The sequence below is a fragment of the Terrapene carolina genome, unplaced genomic scaffold (genome assembly GCF_002925995.2).
Source record: "Terrapene carolina triunguis isolate 2854851 unplaced genomic scaffold, T_m_triunguis-2.0 Scaffold58, whole genome shotgun sequence".
Classification (NCBI taxonomy): domain Eukaryota; kingdom Metazoa; phylum Chordata; order Testudines; family Emydidae; genus Terrapene; species Terrapene triunguis.
Window position 1 is genome coordinate 9,599,770 of NW_020664409.1, and position 12,001 is coordinate 9,611,770.

At 42.3% G+C, this 12,001-nt stretch overlaps 1 protein-coding gene across 2 annotated transcripts in view; it reads left to right on the forward strand.

Moving 5' to 3' along the window:
• CDKAL1 (CDK5 regulatory subunit associated protein 1 like 1) overlaps positions 1-12,001 on the forward strand; it is a 648,436-nt gene that overhangs the window by 605,197 nt on the left and 31,238 nt on the right. For both annotated transcript variants that reach the window (XM_026660497.1, XM_026660489.1), the window contains 2 exons: positions 1,702-1,785; positions 5,928-6,092. In XM_026660497.1, the coding sequence (XP_026516282.1) occupies positions 1,702-1,785; positions 5,928-6,092 (249 nt within the window). The remainder of the gene's footprint in view (positions 1-1,701; positions 1,786-5,927; positions 6,093-12,001) is intronic.

Sequence of the window (12,001 nt, forward strand, 5' to 3'; positions counted from 1 at the left end):
AACTCTTTGCCAGAGGATGTTGTGAAGGCCAAGACTATAACAGGGTTCAAAAAAGTGTTCTTGTGTTATGAGAAGGAGTAAATAACACTTCCTTATTTACTTTCTCCACACCAGGCATGTTTTTATGGACCTCTATAAAATACTCCCTTAGTCATCTCTATCCTAGTCTCTACCAGCTCTTAATCCATGATTATTTCTAATAATTTTTAAAGAAGATCCAAAAATTATGGTTAGTGTGTTTTTTCTTCACTACTTACTACTTGAACTGTGTAAATTCAATCAGTTTATCTGGGTCTTTCTAGCTTTCTCAGAGTGATTGTTTCATAGAAGGACCTCACAGTTTCTATGTAACAGCCATGTCTCAGGATGTGGTGGAAGTGATTTTTCTTTCTTTAAGTGACAAGTGGTCTTTAATGGAGCTTTGTTTACATATACTAAATGCTTAAAAGCTAGGATATGTTGACGAGTCTCCAAATGGGGGATAAGAATAAAAGCAATAAACAAATTCAGTTTGCTGAGAAGCAGTAATTTGAAGAATTCATTTGTCAAACAAGTCAGAAAAAATCCAGTCTACGTTCAGATAAAACATTCAGCTACAATTGGCCCAAGCTAAAAACGTGGATAAGAATATCCTTGAGCTAGGGAAAAGTCCAGATCTAAACTTCTTAAGGCAGCATAAGAATGCATCAAACCAAAACCACTCATTCAAACACCTCTGAACTTTGAGAAAATTCAGGTCTTGATTTATACTTGATTACTCAGGCCTATCTCTAAATACACTTGGCTCCCCATGCTCAACTTTTTGGCAATGTCATAAAATATGATTTGGTGCCTTTTAAAAGATATTATTCACAATGGGCCATGTTTGGCGATAATAAATATGTTATAGCTTTTTTTCCCAGTGATTATGCTCCCTTGAATGTTATTGAATCTGTGTGTTTTGTTAAAAGATTTCCTCCTCATAGTCAGTCTTCTTAATCCAGGAGTGAAAAACTGTGATGACTACACCTATTGCCATGGGAACGAATATGATGTCACAAATACAGCATTGTGATATCGCTGCGGAGGGAGGAGGAAGATGGGCTGTGAAGGAATAAACCATTTTTGTTTACACACTGTCTTGTGTAGAAAATGTGGTTAAAGAGTTCTGAAAAATGTGAAAGGTGAATGGACTTGTTTTATCCTATATCTGGAGGTTTTCCACAGCATCACAGTTCCTCATCACTCACAGATGGTTATTACCATTTCATTGTATCATTATGAAATTTCAACAAATTTGGATCTGGCAGCAGCCTGTCTAGAGCTCATTTTTACAAATTATTGCAAATAATACAGAAAGATGCTGGGGCTTTGTTTGCTTTTGTGGGGTTGTGGACAAAGGTGTATGTCTAAAATATTTTGATTTCTGACACCCTATTCATAATGAGTGAAAAAATCAGATTGACTTTTTGCATTGAAGTTTCACATTTGAACAACGTGTATATTACACCATGCAATTTCAAACTATGTTAATTTCATGTAATCAAATGGTCAATATGATCTTACAGGCAGTTTAATTTATTTTATTTTCTTGTTTTAGCTGCTAATTTAGCCAAAGGCACTCTGTTAAATTCAAGAGGAAGTTTCTGTAGGCATCCTCCTTCAGGTAGTATTTTATGGGTTTTACTCTCAGACTCATCTCTTTACCTTTCTATTTTCCAGGTTGGTGAGAGACAGAGAGTTCTGGTAACAGAAGAATCTTTTGATTCCCAGTTTTATGTTGCTCACAATCAATTCTACGAGCAGGTACTGTAAAATAAATAAACAAAATTAAAATCTCAATCATTTTCTTTTTGCTTTCTGGTAATTTCCCTAAACAAGGCCAACAGTAAAAGTGCTACAGTTCAAAAGACAGGCAAAGGAAAAAATGTTGCCTGCCAACAGGGGTACAACTGTCTAGACTCATTAATGGGAGATTCTGCATCATGGTGTTTTGTAGCTGTGAAAATACCATAAATGAATTAAAAAATACGTAATGGATATTTGTGTACATGGATACACATAAAAAACTGATGATTTTCAGTAATCTTTTAGATAGCACTTCTGGACACTGCAATTTGGCAAAGTCTTTGTTAAAAAAGAATAGAAAAAAGGCAAGAAAGATCTTGATTCAGAAGGAGCTTTTGCCTCTCATGTTTAGACTCATAGCACTTCAATCTTAAATATATGCAATTTGTTTTTAAGTATTTGTTTGCAAATGAAATCCTTCCACATAGAACACAACCCTTCTGAACTACAATACCCGCCTCACAAAATTATCAGCATTACTTAAATGCAGATAATTTGCCCCCAGACATTAAGGGTTAATTTAGTTTTCTTGCAATTGTCTGTATTTCACTTAGTTTTTGCAAAAAAAAAAAAAAAAAAAAAAAAAAAGTTAAGCTAGTATTCCTTTCTTTTACTGCCAGATAACGTTGCAAGCACCTGTCTAATTTTCTGCATAGTGTATGGTAGATCTCTTTCAGCATTGTGTCACCACTTGACCTTGGGTGCCTTACAGTGCTTTGCTGCTGTAGCTCCCAGCCTGGGATTCTCACAGCAAGCCTATAAGCATGCAGGTCACACCCTGAGTGTCTGTGTACTAGATAGCCCTGGCTTGCAGCTCTAACCCTAGCAGCCTGTCTACAGCCCCACTGATTTTCACCAGCCCTGCTTACAACCAGCAGGGAGATCCTAACACACTCCCAGTCCTGAATTTCCCCAAAACCATGTGTCCTGAAGTGTCCAGCCCTCACTTGGACCATTCAGAGAAATAATAAGGTTAATTGCTGCTTTAAAGAGACAAAAGCACATTACAGCTTATTAACTTAAGGGGGGGGGGAATACAACCTTCCCTTCAAGCACAGCACTGAGATGGTTTATAGTAAAAATAAAACACATTCATTAACAAAATATAGGTGTTAGAGTTACAAGTAAAATGCTTTCTAGTGGCTAAGACTTGACTTAACAAGCTGCAGTCTTTGTTCAAGGTAGATTTCTTGCCAATCTTCCTTTTGGCCACCCATGGGTAACTTTCTCTCAGTCAGGACCTTCCACAGAAGCATAAGGGACCGGTTTCTCTTACCTTCATAGGTGAAAGATCTTTGCCTAAGCAAGTTTCTCATTCAGTTTCCATAGACTTCAGTCCCCTCTTGGTTGAATTATCCATCTTTCTCAGCTTGCAAGAACTCTGTTCCCTTGTGTCTGTCTAATGATGGATACCAAAGATGGCTTCTGTCTTTCTCATATTTTCCAGAGTTCAATTACCTTTTTGCAAGAGGCAAGATGACCTCATGCTGCTGTTTCCTTTGTGTGGGATTCCCATCCCCTTATTTGTAAATGGACTTCCATAGTTTTGATTCCACCATGCTTAATGTACATAGAAGACTGGTAAATAGCTTTGCCATTCACTCCTGTATGAGAGACACCTTTTTCTTCCTTTGTTTGGATACAGACTGTAAAGCCTAATAATCAATGTAATCAATATAATTCCTTATGTAGTGTTAATACATACATTTTACAATAATATTAATCAGTTTGTCACGGGCTTTCATAGAACATGCTTTTATAATACAGTTATATTGTATACAATTAGTTGATTCAATTGCTTATGACTTAAAGTTCAGACCCTCTGTTTTTATAGCCCAGAGAAAGTTTCTTTTCCCTTTTGAAAGCTGTCTCCTTTCCCACTTGTTAGCTTAATACAGGGGTAAGCAACCTATAGCATGCGTGCCAAAGGCGGCACGCAAGAGATTTTCAGTGGCACTCACACTGCCCGGGTCCTGGCCACCGGTCTGGGGGGTTCTGCATTTTAATTTAATTTTAAATAAAGCTTCTTAAACATCTTAAAAACCTTATTTACTTTATACAACAATAGTTTAGTTATATATTATAGACTTATAGAAAGAGACCTTCTAAAAACGTTAAAACATATTACTGGCACGCAAAACCTTAAATTAGAGTGAATAAATGAAGACTCGGCACAGCACTTCTGAAAGGTTGCCGACTCCTGGCCTAATAGCTTTGTATACCTAGATCTAGGGCAGACCTGTTTACTAACTCCCCTTGATATGCCTGGTTTAAATACACTTTAGTCATAAGTCCAGCATATATCCATAATTCTCAATACACACTAGGTACACACATCGTTTTTAAATACATAAGCAGCAGGAAGCCTGCCAAACAATCACTGGATGATTGAGGTGCTATAGAAGTACTCAAGAAAGACCAGGCCATTGTAGAAAAGCTAAATGAATTATTTGATTCAGTTTTCACTGCAGATGATGTGAGGGAAATTCTCACACCTGAGCCAGTCTTATTATGTGACATTTCTGAGGAAATGACCCAGATTCAGGTGTCAATAGGGGAGGTTTTGGAACAAATTGATAAATTAAACAGTAATAAGTCACCAGACTAGATGGTATTCACCCAAGAGTTCTGAAGGAACTCAAATCTGAAATTGCAGAATTACGAATTGTGGTATGTAACTTATCACTTAAATCAGCCTCTGTACCAGATGACTGGTAAATAACTAATTGATGGCAATTGTTTTTAAATAAAAAAGGCTACAGAGGCAATCCTGGTAATTATAGGCCCATAAGTCTAACTTCAGTACCAGGCAAATTGGTTGAAACTATAGTAAAAAGCAGAATTATCAGACTCATAGATAAACACGATATGTTGGGGAAGAGTCATCATGATGGCTTTTGAAATCATGCCTCACCAATCTGTTAATATTCTTTGAGGGGTCAAAAAACATGTGGACAAGGATGATCCAATGGATATAGTGTATTTGGACTTTCAGAAAGCCTTTGACAAGGTCCCTCACTAAAGACTCTTAAGAAAAGAATCATGGGATGTCTACACTGCAGTGTAAGCCCAAGGTTAGTAGAACTCAAACTTGCAGGCCCCGGGTTTCTTAACCTAGGGCTTGAGTGTCTACACACATTTGTAACCCAGGTTAGGAGCTGCTGAACTCTGGAGCCTGGGGCTCCAGAGTCTACACTGGATTATGTAGGCCTGAATCCAACCACCCATATCCGAAACTTTCTAGCACCCTCCCAAAATGTGGCTGCTCTAGCCCTTTGTTCATGGTGCAGTGTGGGAAAACTTGATTGTCCACCAAACTTGACTGTCCAGAGGACAAAGAAAGTTGACCCATGGGATTGTGGAATTCTTTTGGCAGACTTGCAGAGCATGAGTCCAGTGGGGCTACGCCTATACTGCAAAGCAAGAGGGCTTGACTGCTGGGTCCTGGCTTGACTGAAGCTCAGACCCTCCACCTCCATGGGGTCCTGGGAATCTAGGTGTGAGCCCTGAGTTAGTGCAATTTGTGTGAAGATGGAAGGGGGGTTAAGCCTGAGCCTGAGTGCAAACCCTGGGCTTATGTTGAAGTGTAGACGTACCCCAAGAGGCCACAATCAAGATACGGGTGAGGCTCTGTATAAACACATATGGACATTGTTTATGCCATGAAGATCTTACAGCTGAAGAACCAATAGGTTATCTTGTAATTAAAGAGATGAAAACAGAAAGAGTTAGAGACATCTAGTAGAGTTATCTTGAGCAAGTAACCTTCGGAAGTGTTTGGATTTGATTCCTGATCTAAATTTTGCAGCTCACACCCACCTCTTTTGTCTGCCAAAGGTATTACTCAGGCAGTTAAGCATAGTTAAAAAGAGCAGACCTAATGCTGAATAGCTCTTTGGGAGTACAAATGGGAGATATTACCAAACAGAGATGTTTTTTAGGGGGAAGTAGAGCATGCAGGTGAATGAGATTTGAGTTTTTCAGGTTTCACACTGACCTTTCACCAAAATTCTGCTTTCTGAATGAAATCTGTGGTGACTTGAGTCCTAAGACATTCAACATAGGAAATGTCTGTACCATCTGAACAATTTCTTTTAAAGGTTCTCGTGCCAAAGGATCCTGAATTCATGGGTAAAATGGTAGAAGTGGACATTTATGAAGCAGGGAAACATTTTATGAAGGGGCGGGCAGTGTCAGATGCCAATGTGTTCACTCCATCCATCACCAGACCGCTAGCAAAAGGAGAGGTTTCCGGTATAACAGAGGTGAGTAAAAGACATTTTCTGCTTTACTACACCAGTAAAACAGCAGCTGTTCAAGAATAATGATTCCAGGCTCTGTTTCTGTTTTCATTTATAGTTCCCTTTTTATGTATGTATGAAGTTTTAATCTTCTGACAGTTTGAAATCTGAATTTAAAAGATGGTTTTGCTAATACTCATAGCTTTATTTTTTTGCCCGTAAAGACAATAATAAACTTGTTTCTTGTTCCAGGATGTAACATGAGGAAAGAAATTATTAGCAGGGAAAAGATTCAACACCAGTGATTTATATAATCTAGTATATCTCTAACCTAGTAAACTTTAGGAAAGAGTTGTATATTTTTCTTTACCAAAATATTTGTAATATAGAATACATTAATTTTAAGCCTGTATTAAAATACCTCAATGTACATCTTTCCAGAGGTTCAGATTCCACCAGTGGAGAGAAGTATTGTATATTTCTAACATATTCGGTCGAAGCTAGACAGCTGATTTAGTCATGCAGAGAACATAAAACTTTTTTTTCTTTTTTTAAAAGTAACTTTATCCTGTATTTTATACCTTGGCAAATATGGCAGTTTACCAAGTGTTCTCTTACATGTCATGGAGCTCCTGTTGTAAAAGCTTGATGGAGTGTGAAATGAGAATGTGTATCACATTTCTAGGCATCATTTGATGTCCTTTCTCCAGCAGAATTGTTAGGAGCTCCAAAAATATATGTAGCACTAGTTTAGTGTATGGAAGAAAGATACCTGACAATTTATTTAGTCACCTTGCTGCTTTTTCCTTTTTACAGTAAATTGTAGACCATTATTAATAAGAAAAAACATTTCAGTCATTGTTACAGTGTGAGATGGTTGTTTTAAAATGGACACATGTGGACTAATGCTCATATAAGTTAGAATGATATCTTGAAGAGGTTTGGCTGTGGAAACACAGTACAACAGTGTAATAAATCTGTACGTGCAGTAATGTGTTTGACACATCGTGAAACATAAGTAATAACTGCAGAGTGAGTGTGTGTGTGTGTGTTGGGGTTTTGTTTTTTGGCCTGGCATAGGACTGTTAAGGGAGTAAGCAGCCAAAATCTCAAAGTGTCTGATTGGACTTAACTACTTAAACACAGCTGGTTTTTTCATCACGTTTTTTAAAAATAATCCACTGGAACAGAACCAGAGCTGTCATTAAGCTGAGTGTGTGCTGCCAAAAGCTTGTAGCATGGGAATGAGCAGACTTGAATGCTGACTGATATTTTATATGTTAAAAGAGAGAGAAAAAAATTATTAGAACCAACATGATTCAAGTGGTTTCAAAACAACTGCGGAGATACAGGCAAGGTGCAAAGTTCTCAAGTGATGTGTTACTGCCATTTGATCAGCGCCTGTACTGTCCAAATGCAAGGCAACAACAGGGATATGAAACCCTAAATGGCTTTCATAACTTTTTTGTCTGATTGAGTTTGTTCCTTTAAGGAGTCGTATTACTTATAGTTTCTTTATTGGACATGTTAAGAAAAGACGGCAGGACCCAGAGCTGTAGCTACCTGTGTCATCTTCAATAGTGGGAAGCTAAATCTAACGGCTTTGAACCAGGCTTCAGTCATTTTATACTTTCTGCCGTTATTTTCAGCATTTCCCACTAACAGATGTTTCTCTAAAACTCAGGAGATGATTCTGGTACTTTCTTTACATACTCTGCTAGGAAATACATAGGATGGCACTCTGGTGTTTGTTTGTTTTTCCTTTATTGCTTTTACTTGGAAGAAAAGATACTCTTAATAGTTATTATTAGGGTTGGACGTTTGGCAAAAATTTGAGGGACAGTTTTTTCCCCCACGGATCAGCTTGAGAAAACCAATTCTAGCTCAGAATTTTTGTGCAAAAACTGCATGGCAGCCATCTTTGATGTCTTTGGCTTATGGAAAGAAAACAGGGAGATGTATGTTTGACTGTGTGTTGCTCTTTACATTTATAATATGTTATATTCATATGTATGCACACAACAGATTGGGGGGATGGACACATCTTGGAGAATATATATTCTGATTCTGCCTCTGGAAGTGGAACAGGGCTCTGCAGTATTGCCAGCCTCAAGAGATCAAAAATCATGAGATTGACCCCCAAAATCATGAGGGTTTTTTGTTTTGTTTTTTAAATCAGGTCATGTTTTTAGTGCGTCTTTTGTCTCAACTCTCCTCTACTCTTCTGCCAAAGTCTGTGTTAATTTCTGGTTGAAAAATCAGCCTTTAATACACACAAATATGGACACCTCTCTCTGGCTGCTGACATGGAGACTCCACTTACCCTTTCCTTGACCCTAAGATAGAGGAACAGCCATTCATTTCTTATTATTATTTTGATTCTCTCCCCTTCTAGTTTATTTTCTTTGATAAAAGAAAGATGGGATGGTAAATAGCTTGAGAACCACTGACCTACTTAATGTATCATGACTCACATATAGAATTTATAATATTTTTTAGGGTTGATGAGTTAGATATTTATTTAATTAATTAATTAATTTAATTATTTAAATTAAAGAACTTTACATTAATTCCTGCTTTCTGAATTTAGCTGAACAGCATGTGGATGAGTATGTCAGGAGGGGGTCTTAGACAAAAATGAACATTGTACATTGTATGCAACAGCAGAAGAGAAATATGCTTCTGCTTATGTTTATGTAGTACTGCAATAAAAGAACAGATGACATTCACAAGTAAGTATGAAATAACTCATCAGTGTTAGCTAATGGGCAGTTGACCAGTAACCAGCCTCCTCGGGGCGCACAGTGTTATGTAATGTCTCTTCAATTAAATATTTTTTAAAAAGAAGTGGTGTAAGTACTTGTAATATTCCAAAATTGACAGTGTTTCAATGCAAAAACTTATTCATATAAGCGATGATGTCACAGTAAAAACAATGTGGGCTTGGTTTAGCCTTCTGCCAGAAGCAGGACTTCCCACCCAAACTTTTCTGCTCCCGAGACTGGGCCTCGCACCCCACCCATGCTGGCTCTACTTCTCCCTGCTCCGGACCCCCCCCCCCCGCCACAACCCTTTCTTCTTCTTCTTCAAGTGATTGCTCATATGTATTCCACCATAGGTGTGCGTGCTCGCCTCGTGCACCAGTGCCGGAAGTTTTTCCCCTAGCAGTACCCAGAGGGGAGCGCCTCAGCGACCCCGGGAGTGGTGCCTCCATGGTGCGGTATAAGGGGCGCTGCACGCTCCCCCCACCCTCAGTTCCTTCTTGCCGCCAGTGAAGGTGCTTCGGAACTGCTCTGTTCCAGCTTTGCTGTAGCTCGTCCCCAAAACTGCTTGTTCGTTCAGTGTATGGTACCTATAGTTAGTTAGTTGTTTAGTTAGTTTCGTTTAGTAGAGCACCCGGGCTGGGGCATGCCCCGCGCCCTGGGTTTTAAGTCGTGCGACACTTGTAGGCAATCTATGCCACTGAGTGATCCGCACACTAACTGTCTGCGCTGTTTGGGGGAAACCCATCTCAGCGATCGCTGCAAGATTTGCAAGTCGTTTAAGCCTCGGACCAAGAGAGAAAGGGACATTAGGCTCCAGGCTATTCTGATGGAGTCGGCGCTGACCTCAGCTCCTGCGCACCGCTCCAAGTCGGCACCGGGCACCACGGTGTCGGTGTGCGGCGACCCTTTGGTGCCATTGACCAGTCGGCACCGCTCCCCGTTCACGGGGCATGCCAAGAAGGCTAGAAAGAGACCTTCTTTGCCATGGCCCGGAGTAAACCCAGGACAGAGGCTAGACCCATGTTGGGTAGTCCTCGATCCCCACTTGCCTCTAGGCCTCCGACTCAAGTCGAGCGGAGTAGCCTGGCCTATTCGGAGAAGGCCTCCCCGGATGTCCCGATGCCCTCCACGCCAGAGGCCCTGCAGGCGGCCCAGGATGTTATGTCCATGCCGGTACCAGGAGCACCGCCGATGTCGGCCCCGCACTCCAGAGGCAAGCTGCCATTGTGATCTCCGCAGTCGCCCCTGGCTCGGTACCGGTCTTGGTCGAGGGAACATTCCCGACACCGTTCTCCGCCCAGCGACCGGTCAGGGCAAAGTCCACGTGGATCGCCCTTGATGCCCCCCAGACTGTCTGGTTGGGTTTCGTCCAACCGAGACTCTCAGCACCGCTCCACCTCGAGGAGCGAACACCGATGGGACCGAGGCAGATGTCATGTCGTCTCAGAGGGGTTTATCGCAGCCGGTCATGGCACGGACATCGACGTCGTTCCCGTTCAGCGTCCCGCTCCAGGACCCCACCACGGCACCCTCTCCGCAGCCCTGGGCATCGATTGCCAGCGTCTCGCTGTCGTGGGTCCGCCCGTCAGAGCCGATCGCGGAGCAACTGTTACCAACGGTACCAGTCCTCCAGCCTGGCCGAACAACCAGCTCTGCTGGTGCCCCAGCAGGTGCAGTGGCACCGGGCCCTTTGGCTGGCCCAATGGTACCAGTGGGGACCGTGGCCCCCAACGCAGCCCCTAGTGGGGGCTCGTTCGGTGGCCAGAGCCTCAGAAGGACCATCGTCCTCCCTCTCCAGACCTCCAAGGAAGAAGTCGGTGGGACGTAACTGACCTCCGAGCCCCCATACACAGTATTTCTTAAGGAGAAGGTCCAGCTCCGCCCACACCCTTCGTTCCTCCCGAAGGTGGTCTCCGTCTATCACATGGGTCAGGACACTTTTCTGCCGGTCCTCTGCCCCAAGCCCCATGCGTCCAGTGAGGAGCGCCGTCTCCACGCTGGATGTGAGATGGGCTCTGGCTTTCTACCTGGAGCGGACTAAGACGTTCAGAAAGTCCTCGCAACTGTTCATCACCTTGGCCGAGCGCATGAAAGGTCGGCCGATCTCCATTCAGCGGCTCTCCAACTGGATCACTTTGTGCATCCATACCTGTTATGACCTGGCAGGAATCCCTTCGCCACCAATTGTGAAGGCGCACTTGACTAGGGCGCAGGCCTCGTCGGCTGTCTTTTTAGCCCATGTTCCCATTCAGGACATTTGCAAGGCTGCCACGTGGTCTTCAGTTCACACGTTGACCTTGCACTGTGCGATCGTCTCCCAAATCAGGGATGACGCCAGGTTCAGCAGGGTACTCCGTTGCGAGAGTCTGTTAACTCCTACCCACCTCCAACAGATATAGCTTGGAATCACCTATTGTGGAATACACATGAGCAATCACTCGAAGAAGAAAAGACAGTTACTTTTTCCGTAACTGGTGTGCTTCGAGATGTGTTGCTCATGTCTATTCCACATCCCTCCCTCCTTCCCCTGTGTTGGAGTTGTATGATAAGAAGGAACTGAGGGTGGGGGAGCGTGCAACGCCCCTTATACCACGCCATGGAGGCACCACTCCAGGGGTCGCTGAGGCGCTCTCCTACGGGTACTGCTAGGGGAAATACTTCCGGCACCAATGCATGTGGCGAGCACGCACACCTATTGTGGAATAGACATGAGCAACACATCTCGAAGAACACCAGTTACAGAAAAGGTAACTGTCTTTTCGTTCCTCCCCACATCCCACTTTACCCTATTCCCCCGAATCTCCCTCCCCACTGCCCTTCCTCCCCATCCACCTTTCAGTGTCTCTTCTGCTCCTCACAATTCCCTGTGTCCTGTCTAGCCTCCTGAACCATACAGTGGCAGTCATTTTGCCTGTGGCCTGGCTTCAGTCTCAGTGAAAACAGTGGGAGGTAGTAGCTCACTTTATTAAGGGCAGCCTCACTTTCACATGCAACAAGACTGTAGGGACCTGGCAGCCATCTTGCTGGCTTCAGCCCCATTGACAGTAATAGGAGATAATCACCATACTGAATAAGAGAAAATTCATGGGTGGACAGCTTTTCATCATGTTTTCATCAGACACATAAAAAAACCACCTCAAAATCTCTACAGTTGCAATAAAATGAGGT